Below are 26,880 nucleotides of genomic sequence, written 5' to 3' on the forward strand. Positions count from 1 at the left end.
TGCGAGATTGGGGATTGCTCAACTGTCACAATTACATACGCAGGCACTCTTACAGGAGGTATCCTCACTGTCTCTGTAGACAGAACAGAGGTAATTATGTGTAATTTCATTAGTAAATGATGAGGCGTGAGACAACAAATATGCGCCCCCCCCCACCCCCCAAAAAAAACTGGTTAAGATATTTTGAATCCTTTCTAAAAATTTCCCTGGTCACTATTTTCTGATTTATTTAGAAACAAAAACAAGCAGGTTGATCTCTAAATAGTAGTGGAACTTACATGAAGTGCAAGAAGGGGCAACCAGAGTTATCCCAGAAAATCCGTTCTGGCAAAAATTTACTTTCACCATGATTAATGTTTGTGCAAAATTTAAAAAAAAAAAAAATCCAAGGAATGGTTATTGAGAAAAGTGCAAACAAACAAATAGATGAAACAGGAGTAAATTACTAGGTCCAATCTCATCTTTGTCCGGGGGGAGACCAAAAAACAATTGTAGAGGTCATGATTAAAATGAAAGTGAGGAGTGGCCATCTTGAAAAACTTATACAAAAAGAGTGGGGACTAATTCATTCAACTAGCTATGAGTCTACTTTAACTGAGTCGAAATCCAACAGAGCCAACAACCACTTGTGCCATGCTCAGACAGGAAACAGATACTACACTTTGATCATAGGCTGATGGTCAAGTAGAGCATTTTGGTCATTAACTAAAAAAAAATTGCAATATTTTACATTTAATCTTTTCTGATAGTTTTAAAACAAATTAAAAACCAAACTTTTCATGGCACACAAACAAGTTGCATGAAAAATTCCTGCCATTGTGTTATTAAAAGCGAAAGTATAGCAATTAGCTTACTTCAGGAGAAATGGAACAAAGCAAATTAAATCCATTATGAAGCTATTTAGCACGACATCACACTAGGAACAATTTTGAACAAGTCAATAAAAAGATGAAAAAAATAAACTTTTATGACCAAACAGAATTTTGTAAATGCTGACTCGACTCATTAGGTCAATATTAGTACATTGTTAGTATTGTTGTTGCTGCGGTGGCAACAGTCACCCTGGTCAGGTTGATCCAGCTCCTTCCCTGGTCATCACCACATCACAGGCCATAGCAACCCATACACAGTACTCCTGAGCCAGGTCACACGATATAACTAACCAATTATGATTCTAACATTGAAAAATGTTTATTTCTTCCCATAGCAGGAGCATGTGACAAGTAGAGTTGGAATGATAAATTGGACAAATCAGAACATTTTGGAGTATTTTTCAAAGAAAGATTTTAAAATGAACACTGCAGATTTTTATTTTAACTCGTTTGCATATTTGAGTCATTTTTTATGATTGCTGTTTTGTATGAAAAAAACTCGGAATGAAACACAATTTCTCTTTATATAAAGTTAGGTATGTGTGTGTGTGTGTATATATATATATACACACACACACACACACACACACATATATATGAGGTATGTTCAATAAGTAATGAGAAAATGTCAGGGGAGATATGTATTTTCATAAGCTTACAAAACTTTGTCCCCTTCAAAATAATGGCCTCCCGCATCCGCACACTATTTCATGCGTGTCTTCCAATCCTGGAAGACCTCCTCAAAGTTCTTCTTCGGTAGTCCCTTCAGGTAATTTGCCAATGCCTCTTTTAGCTCCACTGTTGACTGAAATCTGATTCCCCTAAGGCTGTCTTTCATATGTGGGAACAAGAAGTCATCCATTACCCTGTCGGCTATTCAGGTGGTCACCAGCGTTGATTTGTGGCATGAGGCATTGTCCTGGTGGAACCCTAACCACTGACCCTAACCCTAACCACTGATCCCTCCTCCACTGCTGTTGCCTCTTCTTTATTTCTATGACCTTAAACTATATCCAGTGGTGAGGCCCCAGCTTGCGGGCTTTGGGGAGTGTGGAGCCACCCTTTAATTACCATTGCTCCCAGGTCCACTCTGACCCGGAGTGGTAGTACCTGTTAGGGTCCCAACTATGGGTTAAATAGAAACTGATTTGAAAACAACAAATATATTCTATTAAAAAATTTTTCTTCAAAATCTTTGGATTCGGCATTAAATAACTCGAAAAGGGTTGATATGCCGTAAAACAACCAACCAACCATCCTCATTTTTACCCTGAACCTTTTCAGAACAGTAAGATAATGTTCTTCATTGACAGTTTGACCCTGAGGAACACATTCAACATGAATGAGACCCTGGGAGTCAAAGAAAGGAATGACCATTGCCTACTCATGTGACCTGCTCATCTTTGCCTTCTTGGGCCTGGGTGCTTCCACTGGACACTCTGACATTTGCTCCCAGGGTCATAGGTGGAGACCCAACTCTCTTCACAAGTCACTACCTTATTCAGGAAACCTGAATAAGCCTCTATTATTTCAAGAATGTCAGTGTAGCATTTAACATGAAACTGCTTCTGGTTGTCGGAAATAATTTTTAGTACAAACTTAGCACAGACTTTATGGAGATCCAAATCTTCGGTCAGAACGGTCTGCACTGTGCCAATACTAATAGCAACAGCTTCAGATATCATCCTCACAGTTATCTGACGATCTTGCATCACTAATCTTCGCACTTCCTCAATGTTTTCCTCCTTGTGTGCACTGTTCGGTGCTCCAGATCTGAGTTCATTATCAACCTGTTCATTTCCTTCAGAAAATCTGTTAAAACACCAATACAAACTTGCTTCATCCCCATAATCTTCCTTTAACATTCCATAAATTTCTTGTTTGGTTTTCTTAAGTTTAACACAAAATTTGATGGCATAATGTTGTTCCTTGTTTCCCGCATCTTGCAAGAGTTCAGATTGGCAAACCTGATCAGACTGATTCCAAAACGAACACTGCTGTGTTCAAACCTACAATGAGAGGAAGTTGTCAGTAAGCCATTTTGTAGACTATATGCATGAAGTAGCAGTTTGATCAAATCATATTTAAGGTTCCTCCTGACATTTTCTCGTTACTTATTGAGCATACCTCGTATGTGTGTGTGTGTGTATATATATATATATATAATCCTGGCTTGAGGTAGTTGCCTGTCTAGCCGTACTGATGAGCTGTGAAACAGCGAAACAGTACTGTATGTGGATGACTATAGTGCTCCTCACCTTGAGTTGAGCATATTGAGAAGTGAAACACGAATTACCATTAGCATATAAGCGACGCTCTTTGTGTAAACAAATCGAGCGGAGGTATTTCAGACGATATCAAAACATCGTTAAACTCACTACTCGTTCAAGCAGCCGCCAATAGCGTAATGGTTAGGAGCCTTGACTGCCGTACAAACGGTCGGGTTTCAATCCTGGCTTGAGGTAGTTGCCTGTCTAGCCGCACTGATGAGCTGTGAAACAGCGAAACAGTACTGTATGTGGATGACTATATATATATATATATATATATATATACACACACACACATGGACTCTCATCGATTTCAACGTATGCGATTCTGCCACAACAACTAAGTTGTTTCAAAATCCACAAAGATGATTTGTTTATATTGGTGAAGGCTTTGTGTAGAACCAACCACACTTTTTAGTAATACTGCTAATCTTTGTCAGTATAAAAGGTTGCCACAAGACAGAGCATACAGTAGAACTCTGATGTAATATATATATATATACTAGCGGGGGTACCCGGTGTTGCCCGGATGTTTCGAGGTGTGTGGGGTTTTGGGTGGGTAAATCAAAACAAGAATAATAATAAAAAATTGTTGCCCGAGTGTTTGTTTCCAGGGTGGGAGGGGAATTTAAAAGAAATTTACCTGAATGTTGGCTGGGAATTGTTAATCGATGAGGCTAGGTCGATAAAGGAATGAACGTGACATAAATACAGTTGGATACGCAGTTAATAGTTGCAGACGGATAGAGTTAGATGTATAATCTGGAATCCAATGTTAGTTTGTTTTGTGTTTTCGTGTATTTAATAAACGTGATTGTTTCTGTAAACTGTAGAATGCGGCGGAGAACAGATTTCTGTAAGAGAACTGAACTGTATTCACCTGAATGTTGGCTGGGGAGTGTTGATTGATGAGGCTATGTTGAAAAAGAAAGGAATTTGGCAAAAATACAGTTGGGAATCCAATGGTAGTTGGTTTTGTTTGTTTGTTTATTTATGTAATAAACACGATTTTCTCTGTGTAAACTATTTTTAATGCGGAGGAGAACGGATTTCAGTAAGAGAGCGTTGTGATAAACTGCTATTAAATTAAGCAAGGTAAAATTGAACGTGGGCTAAGAATGTCTGATAAAAAAAATTAAAAAAAAAAAAAAGATGGCATCAGTAACCCTTCGGTTCGTTACCCCCCCCCCCCAATATAAATACAATAAAAAAAAAAGAAAAGAAAGAAATGGCATAAGTAAACATTGGATTTGAGGTAATCGAAAGTTGAGTTTCAATCGACGGAAAAATGCCAATCTGTTTTTTTTTTTTTTTTTTTTTTTTTTAAAGCAAATACAAACTCAAACCGGTGCTTCCTCGTAGTGTCCTTTGGGGACGTACCCTCACCAGCGATAAGTGGGCGTGGGAGGCGTCTGAATGTAATAGAGGGGAAAGATTTTACCACTTCTATTGATTGTAACCGAATTTGGCCGTGGACTCTCAGCAGGAAAAATATAGGGATCTAAGTTTATTGAGTAAGTGGATAGATGATAAGCCTATAATACACCAAAGGTAATGTGCTGCAGTGCGTGCACATTACATTTGCATGAAATGTCTTGATTTTCAATCCTATTAAGGTCAAAATCACAGGGGAAAAAACGAGTTCATTTTATTTATATAGAGATATATAGACACACACACACACACACATACATAAAATAGAAAACGTGATTATGCTGGTGATATATACAACATAATCATGTTCATATGCCAGTTCTTGTTAAAACAATGTTGACCTTCCTGCTCAGTATCAGATGGCTAACCATTTTGGGAGTTCCAGGCACTGTATATTGGAGAACGTTGACACCTCTCTGCAAGAATTGCAGAAATCAACAGTGTCACCTCTCCTGACAGGGATAAGCAACTGGGAATAGTTTGTGAATTTGATATTCGCATGAAACTTCTTTCTTTGGAGGAAGCCAATTCAACCGCATAGAGTGAGTGTTGCTTTGGGATTAGGGATATAAATATACATATACATACATATTTTTGGAAAAAAGGATTCCAGCAGAAAAATTCCAAAAATAAAAGCGTATTTATTTTTTATTTACAGAAAGTTTATATGAGAGAAGTCATCAGTACCATCGGTTTCAAACCTGATCATAGGGGACCGTTTAAGATACCCATATCCAGCTCTCTTCAGCCGATACTCATCTATATATGTATATATATATCCGGGAGTCACTGCTTATCAAGGGCCAAAAGCCAGTCAAGCATAGGGATTGAGTTTCAGATGGTTGATGAGACCATGCCTTGATGATCGATAATAATGAAAAATAAGCAGATTTTGATTGATTAAAAGAACGACTTAACAAGAACTTGTTTACATTGAAATTGAAAACGGCCATGTTATAGTCAGCTGGGAAGCAGTCTTCACAGCATTGTGCTTTATAGACAGGAATTTATATTATGTACAGGATTTATGCTTAAACTAATTTAACTGATCATTATGAATTTTGCAATACAGCTGAGAGGAATGAAGGATGCAAATGGGGTGGAAGCCCCTGGAGAAAATTCAAACACCTGATTCATGTGAAACTTTATCAACAGGTATTCGATTAATTACTAAATATTTAATGAATTTCACTTTCTTTGGAGCATAAAATGCTCCAAAGAAAGTGAAATTCATTACATATACAATATAATTTCCGATTTTAAAACTCGAAAATATAAAATTTGCGTTAGATTTTATCTGTAATTAAGCAAGATTCATTTAAACGTTTTCGTTAAGAATCTGTAAATGAAGCCTTAAATTTGAGACATTTTTCTATAATCAAAATCATGCAATGGATATTGATCAAAATGAGAATAAAAATTCTAGACGTGTGGTTTAGTATCATATTTTAGTGTTCATAAAAATAGTGCACAATTTGGGGGAGTGGGGTGAATTTTACCCCACCCTACGACGGGTATTCTTCTTGTTTTGCATAAAATTCCCAGCATTTTTGTCTTTGTGGAAATTTCATTGATAAAGATTTTCAAACCTTTAACGTTATGCTTGTTTGGCTCTGATGAAATGATCAATTGTTTTCCCATATACAGACATCTGGTCGTAAAATGCAAAGCCCAGGTTACTTCTGTTGAAACCTTTGGTATGAATATAAAATTGATTTTTGTTTGTTTGTATTAACATAAAGCAATGGTCTTTATTAATGAGTATTAATCAAGTATTTAAACTGTGCCAGCTGGATACACAATCGTTTAATGCATCGTTTGAGTCGTTAGTTTAGTTTATATATATATATTTTTTTTTTTTTCAAAAGAAATTAAGGAGTTTTTCCTTTTCTTTTTTTTTTTTTTTTTTTTTAAAGGAAGTTTAGATTTTTTTTTGTTTTTCAAAGAAAGTCAGTAGATTTTGTTTTGGGCCCTCCATTTATCGGAGGGGGACCTATGTTTTCAGTGGCATCCATAACCGTCCATTAGTTTTTCCTGAAATTTTGCCACAAATTATATCTCATTAAATAGATGTGCACATTAAAAAAAAAAAATTTTTTTGCGAAAATTCCTGTTGCATCTCTAGGGTCTCAAAAGGGATCAAAAATGCCCCAAAATGACATGTTTTGCCCCATAACTTTCGATCCATCCATTAGTTTTTTCTGAAACTTGGCCAAAATGTGGAGCCCATTGTTTTTCATATAAATCCACTATGGGTGACCCTGGCAAAATTCTGGTTCGTGTACCCGATGTTATTTGTTAGGCAGATGTTATTTTATTTTTCAAAGAAAGGCAGATTTTATTGCTTATTTTTTTAACATTCATGGATCTAAATACATTTTTTTATGAATTGGATTATTTAGACTACTGTTATGTTAATTGTTATCACAACATTTTGTCTAGAAGGACAAGTCACAAAATAGATAAAGTACTAAGCAAAATTCAGTTCTGTGTAACACTCTACTGTAGGTTCAGTGTTTAATCCTTAATGTGAGTAACATTAGAAATAAAATTGTAAATTACAAAACTGAGAGAAAAATATTAGGATTCTCATCACTACTTCCACCCACCTTAATCGATTTCCTGTAATCGTTATCATTCACACAAAAGTTCTTTCGTTGACACATTGTAAGTAGATGACTCAGTGAGTAGTGGTGTCTTGTAATGTTCAGTGGGAAATCCTTTTCCTTGAATTCAGTGTGATGTTGTGATAATATTGAATTGACATGTTGCTGAGCAACTAGAATTATGTTCTTAATATATAGCAATTCTTTTTCAATTGTAATTATATAATTATATTTGTTCATCTATACAGAAGCGTTTTCATCCAATTTATTCTTTGTAATAATATCCTGTAATTGTAATTGACACCTTGCAACTAGTTGGCTCAATGAGTAAGGGCTTCTCTCTTTATTCTTTTCTGTTGTTCCTAAGCCTTTAGTGTAGATATAGCAACATAAATTTCTCTTATGCTTCTGCAATAGTGTAAAATAAATCAAAACGTCAATAACATACTTAAACATCAGAAAAATTTGTTTCTCTGTCAATCTCGATATCTATGCCACCATGTGTCATCTCGACTGATGCTTCATTGTTTTTCTGTACTTTGACCTATTACCTCATACCTAACTTTCATGTTGTCTCTTCTTTTTTTCATGAGAACTGACTTATTTCCCAGACTTTGTGTCACTTCGAATTGTTCTTAGTTCAACCCTTATAAAGATTAACACTAGCTGATGCAATCGCTACCTGACATAAGGCCATCCATAATGTAACAAATGTTATGCTTTCTCTTTCATCCTAATTTTGTTGGATATCTTTATCCACTTCCATTCCTGGCTGGAGTAAAAATCTATAGATATAAAAGTGAAATTGTCTGTGCGTGTACATCTCCCGACCAAACTGTCAATTTTCGGTCTATAGACTCGAGACTTGATATAAGGGGTATCGAGATTTGGGAAAACTTTTTTTTAATCTGTGTTTGGCCAGAAATTTGGCTGTTAAGGGGTCAAAGTTCAACGATTTGATCTTTTAAAACTCTACCAAACTCCTCCACCAATTTTGGGTTTAAACACTTGAAATTTTAAATGTAGGTTATTTGGATATGGGGTAAACTTTTTAATTTGATTTGAGCCCAAAACAAATGTTAAGGGGTCAAAATTTAAAAAGAAATTGACCTCTGTGGTCTCCACCAACTTTTCTCTATGGTAGTTAAGGAAGACTATTATATAGAAAGGCATTACCGTACATATTCACACTTTTTAATATATACATATGCACATAAAGTTATGAACAGTACATAGGGCCCGAGCAAAACCTGGATGAACTGCTAGTAAAAAAAAAAATAAAATGGAATTTTAATTGGAATGAAACATTGCTCTTATTTCATGCAAACTTTAAGGCCATGTTTCAAGCAAACTTTCTACTTACACCATTAACCTACATAACCAAGAGATTAAAAAATAGTAAAAAAGGAAAAGAATTTTAATAGACAATAACTAAATAAAAACTAAATATAACTGTCAAAATAATAATCAAGCAGGGCCACCCAACGTTGCCAGAGTCCATAAAAAATATAGATGAGGTTAAAAAAATTTATTAAAGAGTGTACATATTTTGCAGTTTAACATTTCTATTAATTTCATTAGCAACATTTCATACAAAACACTTGGTGGTTGATGCCTTATTCTCCCCCCCCCCCTTCCGATTCTTTCTACCAGAAGAAATGTTGCTATTCTTTTTTTTATTCTATCATCATTTTCATGGGACAGGTGCTTGACTGAGCTTCAATCTCTGGTTCTTCCATCACTTGTAAAACATCCACAACAAAAACTCGTCTAGCTACAACCACTGTCGAGAGTTTACTCCTCTCGCTCTCTCTACCTAAATCTAAACAAAATTTCCATAAGCAAAGTTTTTCCTAGAACTACCCGTCTGTTTAACACATATATCTGAACTGCTTCTCAGCTGACTATGACATGGTCGTTTTCAAGTCCAGTGTAAATAAATTCTTGTTGAACTGCCTTCTTTGATTAAATTCTGCCCAATCATGAAGATCATAACCGATTATGTTGTCTGACTGTCCACCTAATACTCCTTTAACCCTACTCCCCTTTCTTCCCCTCCCCCCTTTTCTTTTTTTCAATTCACTTTTTGTTTTATCACCACCAAATTTAATTTTACTACAGTCATCTCACCCTGAACTTTGTTGTGCTTTTGTTTTCTGTATTTTCCTTTTACCAACTGTTAAAAAAAAAAATAAAAAATAAAATGTGCCTCAAACGTTCACAATTTTTCTTTCCAAACTTTATTCATCCTCCATAATTCTTTATTTAATACTCATGGAACCTGAGGAAATTCCATAGCGGCATCTTTCATATGTAATATATTGCTGCTGGGTATTCTGTAGACGTCCAACCTGAATGGAGACTCTGTGATATTATTGTAGCCCTTTTGTTAAAACTGTAAAAGTATTCATCTCAGTAATCTGGTTAACGTAGTCTCATAATATATCTGATTATTATGGTTTATCGCCAATATTCTTATAGGAGTTTGTGACATATTTCTATTGTATTGGCCCAGCGCCAACAAAAACCCCACAATATAATTATACCAGTTTTAGACAGAACAGATACTATTCTTGGATCCTAACCAGAAGACCAAGAAGGTATATTTGATTTCATGTACAGCCCAAAAGCGACATTTTCTTTTTTTATTTAATTTTTTTTTTACATTACATCTTCGGAGGACAGGTGATAACTAGGGCTGTGACAAGAGAATATTCTTATCATTGTTTTGACTCTTGAGTATATATCCAATACAGTTAGACACAGTTAATCAATCGAGAACCACATCACTCTATTTAAAAACATAAGATATATACTAGTCAAAATAATGAAAAGAATATTCTCTTGTCCTAGCCCTAGTGATAACATATTATGAACATTAAGTTAGCGTATCTATATACTAATAATTTAATGTTTTCAGTATGTTATCACCTATCCTCCTTTTTTTCCTTTTAATAAATAGGACCAAATAATTTATAATCTGGAAAGCATGGCACATATACAGGGTGTCCCAAAAGAATCTGATGGATTTTCAATTTGATTAATTTCCTCAATATTTAAGTTATGCTTACCAATTTTCATATGTAGGTAGAGGAGCCTCTCCGCGATTTTTTGAGATATAGTAAGATATCATAGTCTACTTATTCTAATTTTATTTACACAACTTAATCTAGGGTATGTTTTTCACAAGGTCTAATTTTAGTTATGAAAAATGATGTTACTCAAATGTCCACCATTTTCATTTTCACACTCTTGTGCTTTCTGCAGGGCATTGTCCAGCACATCACTTAATGTTTCAGAGCTTATGGCCCTAATTTCCTCCTTTATATTGTTTTTAAGGGCATTCATTGTGGCTGGTTTCATTGCATTGGGAGTAGGGGAATTTCTTGTGTTGAAGTTTTGTCGAAATTCTCTTGGAGTTCCTGATATTGACTCATTCGACCGAAAATGTAACTCTAAGATAAACATCCACTCCTCGGTAGTGTAACGACTCATGATGACCTTGGAAGGATTACTCTAGATGATCTGAAAAAATAAAAGAAAAATATAAAAACTTAAAGTTATGAATTTTTTTTTTTTTTTTTTTAACCATCAGCTTCTTTTGGGACACCCTGTGCATACGTTAACGGAACTATGGTATTATTATATAGATGCTTCGTATGTTATACAATGTTTGAGTTGATATATGCCAATATAGTTCTATTTACAGAATTATTTTTTTTAATGCACCACCGAACATTCTGCTATGTGGTTGTTAATGGAGTTGCCTTGTGTTAAAAATGATCCAAATGTGGCTACGATTTGTATTGATTATGTCTATTATTAAAATAACTCTTTCATTATGCGAACATTTTTCGCTTGGTCACTATGTCTACTTATGTAGCAAACATATAAAAAAAGCTACATATTTTGCTGAGTAGTCGATATCCGTTTTAATATGGTTAAGAATCTTTCTTGGACTTGGTTTATTAAAATACATTAATTACAGACAATTATAAATATTTAAGAGTGTACACCCACCAGCAAAAAAAAAAAATTATACTTCACCAGTGTCTGTATGTATATTCATCTATAATATAAAAAGTTGTCTGTGTGTATGTTTGTATGTCCGGCTAAAAGTTAAAAACGAGAAAACAAATACGTTTCTGCACTTTATCAAGAACTTTGAAACGGGACAGAGGTTCAATAACCTAAACATGACAACAGTACTTCATACATGGTTTGATATTAGATTTGTTGAGACTGAGTATAGTCTAAGGTGTGAAAAAAGTGTTTAGAGTGATAGAGAGAACCGATTTTACAAGAAGCAGAAAGAGCAATGGATTTAATATATGAACTCCAAGAAAGATTTGATGAGAAAGACCAAGAAGTTTTAGAGTCGATTTCTTGTCAAAAACAGAGCAGTCCATGAGAATCTCTGGAAGAAAAGGGACACATTAGAATTGAAAGATTGTTAATAGCATTACAGAAGATCAGGTAAAAACAACATGATTGGTTTCAAACCTGAGGTAGTCCCAAACTGAAATCTCCTCTTCCTTAAATAATTCCGTCCAAGCTATCTTCAGTCATATTCAGTTTGGAGATAATCAATATGACTTGCTTATTATTATGAGCAAATCTATGGAATCGTTGGATCTTGATCTAAACTTGCACCATGTGGATTTTATCTAATCTTATTTATTATTAAAATTATTTATAGCCTGCTTTTGACCGAGCTCTTTAAGAGAAAAATAATATAAGCCATTTAGTCTAAGCTAAAATTTAAGTTCTTATCCACATGATTTCTTGAAAAAAGTTGAGACTGTTGATTATGTTGTCTGCTTAATTTTACATAAATAGTATTTATTTCTTGTTGCATTGTGGTTTGAATTATTGATTCCAAGTTCCTGCTTCTCCAACTGTACTGACATGCAGAAGTTCAAGTGTAATGTGAACAGACATCTTACTGCTCAACTCCCTACATAGTATCCCTGAAACTTATGTCCCTGATAGTAGTTCCCTACATCAAAGTGGCACTGTGCCTTGTTTGGGGTGAAAATGTAATTAAAAAAAATATTTAAATTCCTTGATGCCAAAATTAGCATCACAGGATATTGTTACTGATTTTATACATAATGTTAATTGTAAATTCTATGTGTGCGTATGTATATATATATGTATATAGGGTGGTCGCTAGAAAAGCGGGAAATTTGGAGGTCAGCTTAAATCTTGAATAAAATGCGTGATTGCTATTTTTTGATTGGTTCTTTTGTTGTCGAATGGGTGTGCAATCTGCATATTGATTTCATTACATCTTGCCTGGAGCTTGTTATTAACAGAGACGCAGAACTGTCGACGTCACATACACTCTGTTGATGACTTGAAAACGTGCTTGGCAAGAGCTTGGAATGATATCCCACAAGTTACCCTTCAAGCTTGCACACGAGCTTGGATTTCTAGGTTAATACGCTGCAGTGAAGTGCATGGATGACATTTTGAGTATCTATGAGTATAATATAAAATTCGTCTTTGAAAAACTTTGTAAAAATTATTCTTTGTAAAAATAAATCGTTGTTTGACAAATTTCCCGCTTTTCTAGCGACCACTCTATATATATATATATATATATATATATATATTTATATATATATATATATATATATATATATATATATATATATATATATATATATATGACAGAGCTGTTGACATTGGTAGCAGCAGCAGCTCATAAAAATATGTAAATAACCAAGCCGACTGCATGAAGTGATGTCACAGTGGAGATAAAAAGACACAGCTGTTTGAGATGTGACCAATGTTTGGAAAAGCACAAGTTTAAGATATGTGAGTAATGTCATGGCATAGACGAAAAAATGTGTTGTTGGAAATACTAGATATAAAGGCTTTTGTTTAAAAAAGAAAGTGAGTTGAGTTTCTTTTGCCTGTCCTGTTTATTTGATATAAAGACTACGCCACACACACACACATGACTGTATGATATATTATACATAAACTCTCTTAATTATAGAGTGAAGGATAATTACCATAAATGTCCGAAACTGACAATTCATTGGTTTAGAAGAAAAAATAAATAATTCTCTGATATATCACAAGGTAACAGCCACTTAATAAAGGCCTGGCAAGCAGACCCAATGAAACATGTCAATAATAACTCTGCCACATTTTATAGCGAAGAAGATATCAAGGTATATTATTGTCTATCGTTTTAGTGATTATATTATTGTTAAATAAAGCCAAGAGTATTATTGCGAACAGGTTGAGCTAAGAAAGTATCATTATCAGCCAAATGAGTTGTTTGGACAGGTTCATTTTATTTCCTTTCCTTCTAGTATATAAAGTAAAGTCAGCCCCTATTTACTTGCTTCCCCACGAGGGCAGAATTAGACACAAGATGGGTTTTTAATGTGTAGAAAATCCAGTTCTCCAAAAAGGGGTACTCTTTAGTTTAAAAAAAAATAAAAATAAAATTACCTCGATCTAGAAGGATCTTTCACAAACCCAGGACACTGAGGATGAAAGAGAGAATAATTTCTATTGTTTTTAGACAAAACTAATTTCATAGTTAATGCTGTAGGTAGCATTTAGTGAAACAAATAATTGTATATTTTCAAATCTATATAAATAAAACAGTAGATATATGTACGTGTGTGTGTGTCTGTGTGTGTAAATATTTAGCCGATAAACTCGTAAATTACTGTTCACAGAACAGGAAATCGTTAGGGCTATGATAACAGACTGACAGTTAATCAACGGAGAGCCACATCACTCTATATGAAAGTATATAAGGTATCAACGGATACACACTCGAGAGTGAAAACAATGAAAAGAATATGCTGCTGTCCTAGCCCCAGTAATCATGCACCAAGGATGGTTTATAATGAGTAAAAAAAAAAAGGATATCATAAAACTTGAATTTTAACTTAAGTAAAAAAACGCTTTTAAACGAGTTAAAACGCACAAACCACTTATCCAGTTAAATAATAGAATAACTTGTCTTGCCTATGATAATATTTATTGGGTTTGTTTTACAATCTAAGAGGTATGAAAAAGTGGTCATAAAACAAATATTTGACAAATAAATGTTACCAAAAGCAATATAAGTTACTTTTTTACCTACCTGGATAAATCTTTGGTGTTGTAAATGCTTATTCTGTTGGAAAAAACAAGTAGTGTTTGAACATGAGAACAAAAAAAATGGCAGCGATGTCTCTTGAAATTTGTGAAGTCTTGACAATGACTTAAAAATAAAAAAATTATACAAAATAGTAGTAGACCACCCCCTCCGATAATTGTCTCAGCAAAGCCGTTAACATGAAACTTAATTATGCTGATTAGTTTAATGTACTTGAAAACATTGTAATTGTAATCTGTGCAAAATTTCCATTCATTTGATATGCTACAAGCCATATTTTGTTAATTTCTTTGAATTGTGTCGTGGTGGCCGTCTTGGATTTTCGGTGGTCATCTTGGATTTTCACGGTGTAATGATGACAAATGATAATGTCCATCAGAATATTTTGCATGATGATAAACCTCCCAATTTAAAAAATTTATTTATTTTTTTAACTGTTTTTAATTTTTCACTTAAAGCCATTAAAATAAAACTTAATTATGCTAATTAGTTTAATATACTTGAAGAAATAAATCTAATCTGTACAAAACTTTCTTAAATTTGGTATGCTGCAAGCCATATTTTAATAATTTCTTTGAGTTGTGTCACGGTGGCTATTTTGAATTTCCTAGACTCTTTTTTGGATTTTTCATGATGAGATAATGACAAATGATAATGTCGATCAAAGTAATACTTGATATGATGAAAGCCTTACTTACCATTTTTCTTATTATATTTCTACTTAAAGACGTTAAAATGAAATTGAAATATGCTAATTAGTCCGTAAGTTACCAAGTGAGATGATCGTAATTACAGCCATCTGAACCTTCATGGTTTTATGATTATATGATGAAATTTTGAACATATCTTAAAAAGATTTGAATTTACAGGTTTTTAAAGATGGGTTAGTTTGTAAATTGTGCAAATTTCCAATCATTATCAGTCACAAGCTTATATGCATTTGAATAGGACTGACTTAAAGGCAAAATATCTAGTGAACTATGCATTGAATGGTCATAACTCCAGCTCTAAATGGACTGATTTTAAAAGACTAAAGATAATATTTCTTTGTTTTCTATACTCTTTTCAATAATACTTGATTTGAGTTTCTTCAATGTAAAAAAAAAAAAAAAAAAAAAAAAAAAAAATGGTGTGGTATTGCTGATATTAGGTACAATATGATATTAAATAGAGAATTGGCTCTGTAATAATAAGTATGAAATCTGCATGAATTAAAATATATTTTAGCATGTTTTACAACCTGGCAAGGCCAGGCATCCCTGCTAATTAACTGTGTTAGTCCCATGGGGTATTTTGTCACTCAAATTTTGCTTGAGTGCTCATAATTCCTAGTTGGCAACTTATTTCTTTTTTTTTCTCCCAGTACTCTACTGACTCAGTGAGGTATACACATGTGGTATGCCGCAGTTGTATCTCGGTTTTCTTTAGAGATAAACGTCGTTTTGTCCTTCTAGTGTGTCCAGTCACCCCAACTGATTAACGTAGGTATGATTTATGTGCTTTTGTATTTTTCCAGTGGGAATGAAAATTTCTAGATATAAGCGCATATCATTAGTCTGCTCTGTAATATTTAATATGGAATTAATATATTTTGGTATTTTCTTTACCATAAATTTTGATGGGATGATTATTTTATTTACAATTTATTACTCTTTCAGTCTCGTAACTATGAACTTAGCTAATGTAATATCTTAATTTTTCTGAAGTTTTATCATTTATTTTATTGTATTAGTTTATATTAATATCAACAAGAAACAAGTGATTCAAACTGTCCAACAGGGACTGTAGATATATCCTGAACCAGCAGGATAACTTTTGCAAAATAACACTATAAACATTTTTGTATTGGGCTGTATGAAGACCCCATAGGACTAACCATGTTTGGAACACCCAGGGTTAAAGATAAATGAATGGACACAGGAGATCTTTGGGAACATTTCGCTCCTGGTGATTATCAAAGTTTTCTGTTCAGTTATTACAGCATTATTAACAATCTGTCCTCCAGTGCCCATTTCTTAGGCAGAAGAACCCTTCACACTAATATTATAGATTATTTTAAAAAATTTATTTTGGTATCTTTTGAGATGAGGCTTCATAATTTGTGTATTTATTTTTTTGTGGTCCTTTATCTCCATCTTCGTTGTCGTTGTTTCATAACAATTTCATATAATATTTTGAAGCAAAAATAAACAATTACCAAATTAACTAAAAAGAAATTCGGCGTTAATGTTTTTGAAAGTGAACTTTGAATTTACTTTTTCAGCAGCCACATAACGTTTTTTTTTTTCGTCCTTTAGTTTTTACATTACATGAGCAATGTTTCTGACAAAGGGGGAAGAATTGCTTTTTCTGGGTTGGAATCTATCCATATAAAACTTATCATTGATTAGCTTTTGACCTTGGAATTAATTTTTTTTTTTTTTTTTTTTTTTTTTTTTAGCGACTTCCATAAAAGAGAATTAAAGAAAAATTCAAACGTTTTGGTGATTTAAAAAAAAAAAAAAAAAAAAAGGTTTGGCTCTTCTTCGTCATGTGTTTATTTGACTTGTTTTATCTCTTTTCATTTTTTTTAATTGCTTGTATGAAAAAAATAGGTTGCCTTTTAAAGAAAACCATTGTCTTTTTTTAAACAGATCGTTTCTTTCTTACGGTCATCTTGTAAGTTATGACTAAGCTAAAATACAATATTCTGAGTCTTGATATCAGTTACACTCTCCCCAACATCTCAGTCGTAGTCAATAAAAAGGGAACCTTTGGGTCATCCTTATCTATGGTCAATCCATTTATTTTATCTACTGTTTCCAGAGAAAAGTTCCTCTGAAGTGAATAAAATCACGCTGGAACTTTCTAATAAAAATACAAATTTTCTAAATTTAAATTAATTTTTAATTTTATTAAAACCGTATTAGACTGTTACATTTTTACTTGCTGTTATCATATCAGGCTGTTTGAAGATACCTATTTCCTGACCATCAAATGCATCAAATATTGTTTTTTTTTTTTTGTTTTTTTTTTTCCATTTTCTAAAACTCAATCATGTTATTCAAAGCTAAAAATAAACAACAAAAGACACCATGAATAAATATTTGAAGGCATAAAGAACTTGGAGCCTAAAAACTTCTACCAAAATGACTGGATTTGAGATGAACGTAAAAAAAGGTTGATATACTGTGAAACAAAACAACCAAACCAAATACCATGAATAAATATTTGAAAATACAGTAGAACCCCGGGATACGGTGGCTTTAGGATACATTTTTTTCAGTTAATGATGTGGAATACAATGTTTTTTTTTCCATGCCCCTGGTTACGGTATTTGCCCCACCTTATGGTGTCATTTATAATGTTGTTTGATTATATACATGTGTATTATATACTGTATTGTATTTTGTTACTATTTTTTAATGCCGTATTCCAGGGTTCTACTGTATAAAGAACCTGAAACCTTAAAACAACTAAACTGTTTATTTTTATATGCCTGAAAAAGTGTATCTCAAGTTTTCAAACAGATAATGTTTAATTTCATTGATGAAAATGATTTTGAGCAGTTTTTTTTTATTTGATAATTGTAAAATGCTCCAACTATTGACAGAATGTATTTACTAGTTTAATAATGAAAACAATTGATATTCTGTCATGCCAGTAGATTTATCTAATCAAAAGAGGATTGATGACCTAAATAATGACATTTTATTTATTTAATATAAAGAGAAAACTCTATCGGTTATTAGTAAGGCTATGACAAGAGAATATTCTTATCATTGTTTTGGCTCTCGAGTATAATCAACCGAAAACCACATCACTCTATATAAAAACATATAAGATATCAACGGATACACACTCGAGAGTAAAGACAATGAAAAGAATATGCTGTTGTCCTAGCCCTAGATATTAGACTAATAGGAAAAGCCGTCATTGTTTGAAATTGAATGAATTGAGGATCGCTGCTATGTACTTTTCAGTTATTTTTACGACTACTGTCTCCACATCACTTCCGGTTGTCCCTCCCAGCATTAAGGATGGTTTTTCTAAATAATAACTTTATGATTTGGAAAATTTCTTCTTCACATGCGAGGAAGGAGGCTTTCTTTATCTGTTTTATACTTTCACCTAACAATTTATTAAACAAAAGATGCTGTAAAAAAAATCGATTAAAAACCGAGGAGCAACCGGAAGTGAGGTGGAAACAATGATTGTAAAAATAACCTATTTGTTCACTATGCTCATAATATCATTAGTTTCTTTGTTTTTATTGCCCTTCCTTTCTTCTGTTTCGCCCACTATTATAGTTGTAAAAAGTTGAAATGTTAGAAAACTTTCTTGATTAGTGTCTTATGCTATAAATTTCAGTAGAATAGGAAATATGTATTTGAAGTTTTAAAGGATTTTTGTGCTCATGAATCACTTAGACGTGGGGGGGGCACATTGATATTTGGTACATAGAGGATAGTGTAGAGATTAAGGACCGTTTCCATTCTCTTCCCCTGAGAATTTTATACAGTGTAACCCGGATATAAAAGCTTTCTTATCCGAGCCTTACAGCTCTCTTATCTCCGGGTTATATATATATATATATATATATATATATATATTTTTTTTTTTTAATTTTTTTTTTTTTTCATGGTTTCTTATATCAGCGTTACTCTGTACTTTAACACAGGCTCTAATTTGGGATCAGAGAAAATCTCATTTATATCCGTTTTTTATTTTATTTATATCCGTATTTTATTCGGGTTACACTGTATGTATAATGTAAATTTCATCAAATGTGATAGATTTGAAGTTTTAAAGGAGATTGGCTCACATGGCTCTCAAACGCACTTATAGATTTGGAACCACTTCTATTGTTTTTCTCTTGTAAATTTTACATAAGAATACACTTCTAGATTTTATATAGATTTCCTGGCCTTTCTTTCTATAGGGATCACACATTTATATATATATATATATATATATATATATATATATATATATATATATATATAGATTTTGATGCGTAGAAATAAAGTCAACTTTTTAATCCAACCAGAAATGTTTGCTGCGTCTTCACTGCTCATAAACGCATGTGCACAATTTAGGAAGCTGTGCCAGTACGAAATGGCTTGCATCAATTTCTTTGCTTGAAAACGAGCAGCATCCCCAAATAATTCAGAGTTTCGTTGGATGTTATGAGCGATATCTTTTCTATCCAGTTACTCTGGTTATACTTAAGAGCGGTAATCACATCATTTTTTGGCTATCACGTGATAACATATTAAAGAACATAAAACGTTTCTTTCTCTCTCCTTTTCTGTTTTATTTGTAGTGCATTTGAATTGTCTAGAAATTGAAAAGCCGGTTTAGTTCATTCAACTTTTTGAAATGCCACAAACCGATCCCTTCTGTGTAGTAAAAACGAAAATTGACTCTTTAAGAAGGTATGCTCGGTAGAATGATAATAACACAAGTTATCAGGACTTTCCAATCAGCAGCTCCACCATTGCATCGAGCAAAGGTCATCAGAAAAGTGAGCACAACCTTCTGTTTTGAGTTCTGTACACCTTACAGTGAGCATTTTTTTTTTTTTTTTTTTAATTTGGGAGTTATCACTTATCAAGGTCTTAAAGCCACTCAAGGATAAGGATTAATGAGTCTAGGGTAATTAATGACAGGTGTAATGATCGGTAGTGATGAAAATTGAGTAAAATTTGATTAAGCGGATTTATCATATTGGACTTGAAAACGATCCTGTTGTAGTCAGCTGGAAAGCAACCTTGTAGTATAAAGTTCCACAGGCAAACAGTTCTGGGAAGGGGGATAATACAAGGAATTTGCGTTTAAATTGAGGCACAAATAGGTAGGAGGGGAAAATTGTTAATAGTGGTTGTAGCTAGACAAGTGTTGTGAATGTTTCGCTGTGAGGGTGACCATAGATTTGAGCGCTCAGTTGATCAGAAACATACTCGTAACATCTCTTGTGTAGGAGAGAGGTTCATACTCCTTATTGGCTGCTGGCTGGATTTTTGGCTTCAATCTAAAAGAAGGTTGGATATCGGTCAAATGTTGTGAGAATAAAAGTGCATATTAGAACAGTAGTCCAAAAATTCCAAAACAAGCAATAGTTAGTGTTCTTAAAAATTTATTTATAACAGTATCTGATTACTGGTGTCGGCATGTTCTAAACCTATTTTATGTAACATTGTTAATTACTTAAACACCTTCATCTTTGGGTATTTTCCTGATTTTTGTTGTGATTGCTGCCTTTAGTTCACCAATCATTTAAAATAAGGTTAAGTGAGTGCCGGGTGGACGATCAGACAGAATTTAATTATTTAAGAGGTCAGCTGAACAAAAATTTATTTATGATGGACTTGAAAATAACCATGTCAGCTGAGAAGCAGCCAAACAGTATTGTGTCGCATGGGCTGGAAAAATCTTTACTCATAGAAGTTTGAGATTTGCGTAAAGAGAAAGGAAGAGAAAGGGGTTGTAGCGAGACTATTTTTTATTTGAATGATTTTCAGGCGGAGATCAGAGATTGAAGCTCAATCATTTCTGGGTGCTTAAAGTTTAATCCTTACAATAATAAGGCAATAATGAATTCTCATGCAATACAAATAAAATACTTAACACTTCTACCCAGTCATGGCTGTGCAACAGACCACAAACATGCATATAGCGGATGTATACAGATGCTGAGCCGTGTGTGGAGTGACATCACAGCAAAGAAAAAGATATAAAAAGAAAAACGTGAGCACAGATGAGAGGATCGCATTTGAGGGTATAATGATTACGTTAGAGACACGGGTGATGCTACATCCATAATAAGAAGTAACGCATGATGATCACAATTACGTCTTATTTGAGAAAGTACCTGGAAATAAATGTTGTTACAGCAGAAAAAGTTAATTGAGTTATTACTTGTCTTCTGTTCTTTGTGATGTACCCTAGACACCAAGGTCGTTTTTTAATGTGAAGAAAAGGAACAAAAATAAAAATTCTTAGTTGTGAAGGATTTCTCCACTGACAGAACAAGAAATTGAAGTTTAGCATCTAAAGAACAGATACTACACTTTGATCTTAGCCTGAAGTTCGACAGTTTACCAAATAGTATGTGAAGGTGTGTTTTTATAGCTCAGGTTTTTGAATGACTATCAGGGTTTAGAAAACCTGCTAAAAATTAGATTATTTATGCAGTTTACGGACCATTTTGAAAGCATTCTGCTCTGGAATTCACTTCCTGCTTCCCTGGCTGTACTAACTTGCAAAAGCTTAAATGTAATTTGAACACGCATCTCGCTATTCAACTCCCCACAGTCTTCTGCTAGATACAATCCCAGTATCCTCTCATGTTCCAAATGTCAATATGCCTTGTTTGGGATGAAAAAGAATTTAAAATATATATATTTAGAAAGCTATTCTTGACATGAGAAGGGTTGGAGTTTTGTTAACTATTCTCTATTTTCACCTAAAAATTTAATAAATAAAAGATATTGTAAAAATTGACTCTAATTTAAAACTTCTAAGAAAAAAATAATACGGTCTGTAAACTGCATAAGTACCAGATTAGTGATAAAAGTATTTAGGTAACTTTATTTAGTCCAGCTATGGGTTGTTGTGGTTGTTGGTTTAATGTTTGTTTTACTTGCTGGCATGTGTTAGACAGCTTTTAAAAAATGGACCTTTAAACTAACCCATCTCTGGCCAGGTTTTTATTTATCCTGATATCTTGAAAATTTATTCTCATTTTTTCCCTGGTGTTACCAGATGAGGCTGTCTAAAGGTATCGGCTTCCCAACTTAAATGCACCAAACATTGATGTTATTGTGCTTTTTTTTCACTTTACAAAATTCAATTACGTTCTGCAAAGCCAAAAATAAAAGGAACAAAACAACCAAACCAAATGCCGTGAATAAATATTTGAAGAGATTGAAACCCAAAAAATTTCAACAAAATAACTATCCAGCATTAAATAATCTGTAAAGGGTTGATATGCCATAAAATAAAACAACTATTTCACTTCCAATGTTTTCATTGATCTTCCCCTACCAACTGACCCTGTTACTCCAACTGTTCTACATCTGCAACCTGAACCACTCTCTCATCTATTCTTTTAATGTGACTAAACCAACAAAGTCTCCTGCTCTGGACACATCTCTCTATACTGTCCAGATTCGTGTAATTATCTTACTTGATCATCTAAAAAGTTTTGATTTGTTCTTCCCGCAAAGTTAGACACAATCGTATATTTTTTTTATTTTTCTCGGTTTCCTAATAAGAATATTGATTTTAAAGATATTTCTATTCTTAGCAACAACACTCTGCAGGAATTCAGATTTAATTACCAAGACTTATAAGGATTGGCTCACTTGTTTTAACTGTACAAACAGTTTGACTGCATTCTAATGTATTATGAAAATAAGATGGTGGTATACTTGCTCATCATTCAATAAATCATAGGCCTAACTAAAAACAATTTTTGGGGCAAGATCCAACTTTATTCATCAACGTAGTCTTCTTTTAGGTTAGTTCACAACAGACCAAAATTCCAGATCTATCAGGTGCTTGTTTGGATGATCCTTCTTTACAGCTGTGAGACCTGGCTGATGAGAGCTGCTGATCTCGTAGGTTGGAAGTGTCCAGTCTATACTGCCTGTCATATATAGTGGATCCACTGGCACCATTTCACTTTCAATATCCAAATCAGAACGCAATACAGGTTCATTCACTTCAACTAATTTCTTTTAAACAAGAAATTTTGCTAATTCAACGATGTTGCATGCCACATACCAAGAGTTCATCCACAAAGCAGTAGTTCCAGAACCACTCCAAGATTGTAAAGATGGTAAAGATACCCAGGAGGCCAGATGAAGAGCTAACCTCAAACCTAACTCTGATCCATATATCTATGATGTTCGCTGCCGGTCTTGAGACTGACTACCCATCACTATCCCAGCCATTGTATATGGTCTGTGTTCATCCAAGATGCTGTGTGTCCTATGGGAGGATCCAGCTTAACCCATTTTGGATGAATGTCATATTATCTTCTAGGGTGACACACTGATTCCAATGCGTTTCTAACGATCACATGCCTTTTTTAGCTTCATGCTACGTTTCATGAAATTTTAATCAATACTTTTGGAAGCTGTATATCTTTATATTAGTTGTACTGTCAGTGGAAGCAGCAGCAGCAGTTTTGATCCCATACGACATACTCAGCCTTCAAATTATGTCATGGCTAAAACAGAACAATCTGTGTGATACCACATGGTCTTTAGCTTGACAGCAAATGCCGATTCTAACATTGTGTGCTGTGGATTTCTTCTCTTTTGCCTTCTCTTCTTGTTCTGGCTGTGCCATCGTCTCTCACATTGGCGGCTGCTGAGGGGCTGCACACGGGTTCACAAATATAAAAATAACAAACAAAGCACAAACTTCGACACATCTGGCAAACATCAGTTACACTTAACACACAGTTGTATGTGTGACACCATCGACCCTCAATGCACTATGGTCCATATCTTAGTACTTGTCTGCTGAGGCGTCTTTGTTGCAAGTGGATCAATTTATTCTCCCATTTACTCTGAGGGTGACATGATATGTATAATGGAGGTTCTTCTTCCTTCGGGAGATATGAATGAGTTAAGTGAGTATGATTGTAATGTAGGAAGCTCTGTGAAATTTCTATGGGATACTGCTAGTGTTCATCATCATCATCATCATCAGTAACACCAGTATTAGACCCCCCCCCCAACCCTATGATGATCTTAGATTTTGTTCATTGTTGTAGCATTTTCCTGAGAACCAATTTTTTTTATCTTGGCAGATTATTTGTACGAAAACTCATCGAGTTATTGCCAAAATAATCTGGAGTTGTGTTGTATAAATAACACATAGCAGCAGTTCGTTCTCTGTCCTCTTTTACATTGTTGTTCTGCCATGATGTGTGTCAATACATGTTGATTAAAAGCAGTGGTTTTAAATAATATTAAAAAATCATTTAAGGTTTAACAATGTTTTTTTTTTTTTTTTTTTTTTCAATATACAGTACTGTAATATGAGTAGCTGTTCCAAAAAAGACCACTTTCCAGAAAAAAGAAAGATTTTATCAGCTTATCTACATGTTATTACCAAATTCCAGTTTGTGATGCAATAGCTTTTATCATTTGGCTAACAGAGTATTTGATGACATAAAAAATACCTTTTTCTTTCACTAATTGTTATGCGTATGCAGAATTGTATTTCCATGTAGACTAATAAGGTTTCCCATGCTTATTGCTATATAAACTATACTTTTTCCATGAATTCTCAATTCTACTTTACCTGACACCATCTTAAGTATAGGTGTGCTTACTATATTTTATGCTGTCAAATATGGTAATCCTAATTTAGTTTTTGCATTTTTGTGCATGAACGAAAAGCCAGGATTGGTGACCTGGTCAAATATAATTTGCTATTTATGCATTGTACATGAATATATAAACCTCCAAGATTACATAAATTTCCGTTTTGAATATGTATAAGATATTATTTCAGATGAAGCTTTTTTTATGGAAATTGTTGCCATTTGAATATTTATTCTTGACTTGAGTAAGTTTTAATCTTGAGGCAGTATGCATCTGTTTATAATATTTCTAGTTTTGGGGTATTATCGTCATTTTCAACGTTGTTTTCATTTTTACATTTGGCCCTTCCAGGAGGCAGATAAATAGAAAAGTTTGACATATCCATTATTATTATTTATTTATTTTTATTTTTTTACTAAATAGTCACCACTTACCAAGGCCCAAAGACCACTTGAGGATAAAGTTTGAGTGTCAGGGGGTTGTGACAACACTGATGATTGGTAATTAGGCTAGAATTTTGGCAGAATTTGATTATTTCAGAGGATAGCTCAACAAGAATGTTTGAATTAAACTTGGAAACAATGTTGTAGTCGGCTGGAAAGCAGTCCTGTGATATTGTTTCACAGATGGGTAGTTTTAGAAAAGAAACTCTGCTTTTGGAAGTTTCATTTAGTTTTAGGCACAGGAAGGGAGAAAGTTAAATTGTTGATAGTGGTTCTAACTAGATGAGTTTTTGTTGTGAATATTTTATGAAAAGGACCTATAGATTGGACCTAACTGAGCACCTGCGATGAAAACAATGATAGAGAAGAGAAAGACTAGAAACGTCTCTTCTATAAGAAAAAGATAATATGGTAGCGAAGAGGACATTCCTCACTAGATTTCAAAGTCAATTTTGTATTCATCAAGGCAGGAAAGAATGCTCAGAGTAACACCTCTCCAGATATGAGAATAATACTCCATCTTAGGATGTATTTGGCTCTCATTGATTGTGTTTCAGAGCGGTAGAATGATCTGACCATTTTTCCAGCGATTTTGGCAACAGATTTGATCTAAGTTCTGTATTATTTTTGCAAGCTGCTTATATTTATCCTGCATTGCTGAACGGTGATTATATTTTGAGTACTTTTCGACTGTAAGAAGTGAAAGAATATTGTGATTGGTCTAAATCACAAAATTGAATGCAATACATCTGATTTTGTGATTGGCTTTGTGAAAGATTTGTTCTCGCCAATGAATGACTCATCTTAATTGCAAAGGCGCCAATATACTTGGTAGCATTTTTATTCACTTCAATGATTTTTTTTTTTTTTTGTGAAAATCACTGTTTGACAGCTTTTTAGAAAAAAAAAAACACATTACAGAAAATATTTAACACTAACTTTACTACCTGACGTTGTTCAGGAGTCTTTTTTTTTTTTTTTTATTTTTTTTTTTTTTATTTGATGAATGGAAATGCATCATGGTGGATTTGATTTCGGAATTCAATTATATTTGAATCTTTTAATCCTGCACAGTTGATATGTCAGCCCTACCAACATAGCTAAAATGATGATATGACCTTCTAATAATAATAATTTTGCTAATTGTTTTTTTGGCTAATTATTACATAATTGGGTCGAGGTTCAAGAGGTTAAATCGTGGCTACCGTAATATGACGATGGTCACGTTAAATACGATTTTTAAAATATTCTTTTTTTTTTTTCCAGTTTTAATTTCCATAAATATTTGCTCTTATATAACTACTCCAGCTCCCACTCCCGACAAAATAGAAAGTAACTCCTGGGAGCATATCATGACTACAGAATCAAGCCAAGTCAGCAATTGCACAAGATACATTTAAAAACTTTACATGATGGGATTTAGTGTGACGCCAACCAATTTGGTTATAAAATATTGTAATATTCATCATTCACTTGGGTTTGTAGCATTGTCACTGATTTTGATAAGGTTATTTTAGATTGGGTACTTCCAAAAGTCACGCCAACAAGCGATATAAATTGGGTATAAACGTTATATCATAACAAAGGAAGAAAACCAAGGATATACACGGTTGTGCATGCATATTGAAATGGAAATAAATTAATATATATATTCTTTTTTTAATGGAGAGTAGACAATGTATTGTGGATGCATTATCGGCAGCTCCCGTTACTCTCGCTTCTTTTTATTTGTCCCTCAGTCCTCATTTTTTAATGAGTGATTTTTCTGACAAAGGGAGAAGAAAAAGCTGTATTCTAG

At 33.6% G+C, this 26,880-nt stretch overlaps 2 protein-coding genes across 3 annotated transcripts in view; one reads left to right on the forward strand and one right to left on the reverse strand.

Annotated features, from left to right (window-relative positions):
* The window catches only part of LOC145287807 (E3 ubiquitin-protein ligase RNF13-like), a 287,508-nt gene that overhangs the window by 11,415 nt on the left and 249,213 nt on the right, over positions 1-26,880 (forward strand). The gene's annotated exons all lie outside the window — the stretch shown is intronic.
* On the reverse strand, positions 2,270-2,737 carry LOC145288270 (protein GVQW3-like). Its single transcript, XM_080136307.1, has one exon. It carries the CDS (start codon positions 2,735-2,737, stop codon positions 2,270-2,272), a length of 468 nt encoding a protein of 155 aa, XP_079992433.1.

Source organism: Euprymna scolopes, chromosome 11 (genome assembly GCF_053919585.1).
Source record: "Euprymna scolopes isolate OS-2025 chromosome 11, ASM5391958v1, whole genome shotgun sequence".
Lineage (NCBI taxonomy): Eukaryota > Metazoa > Mollusca > Cephalopoda > Sepiida > Sepiolidae > Euprymna > Euprymna scolopes.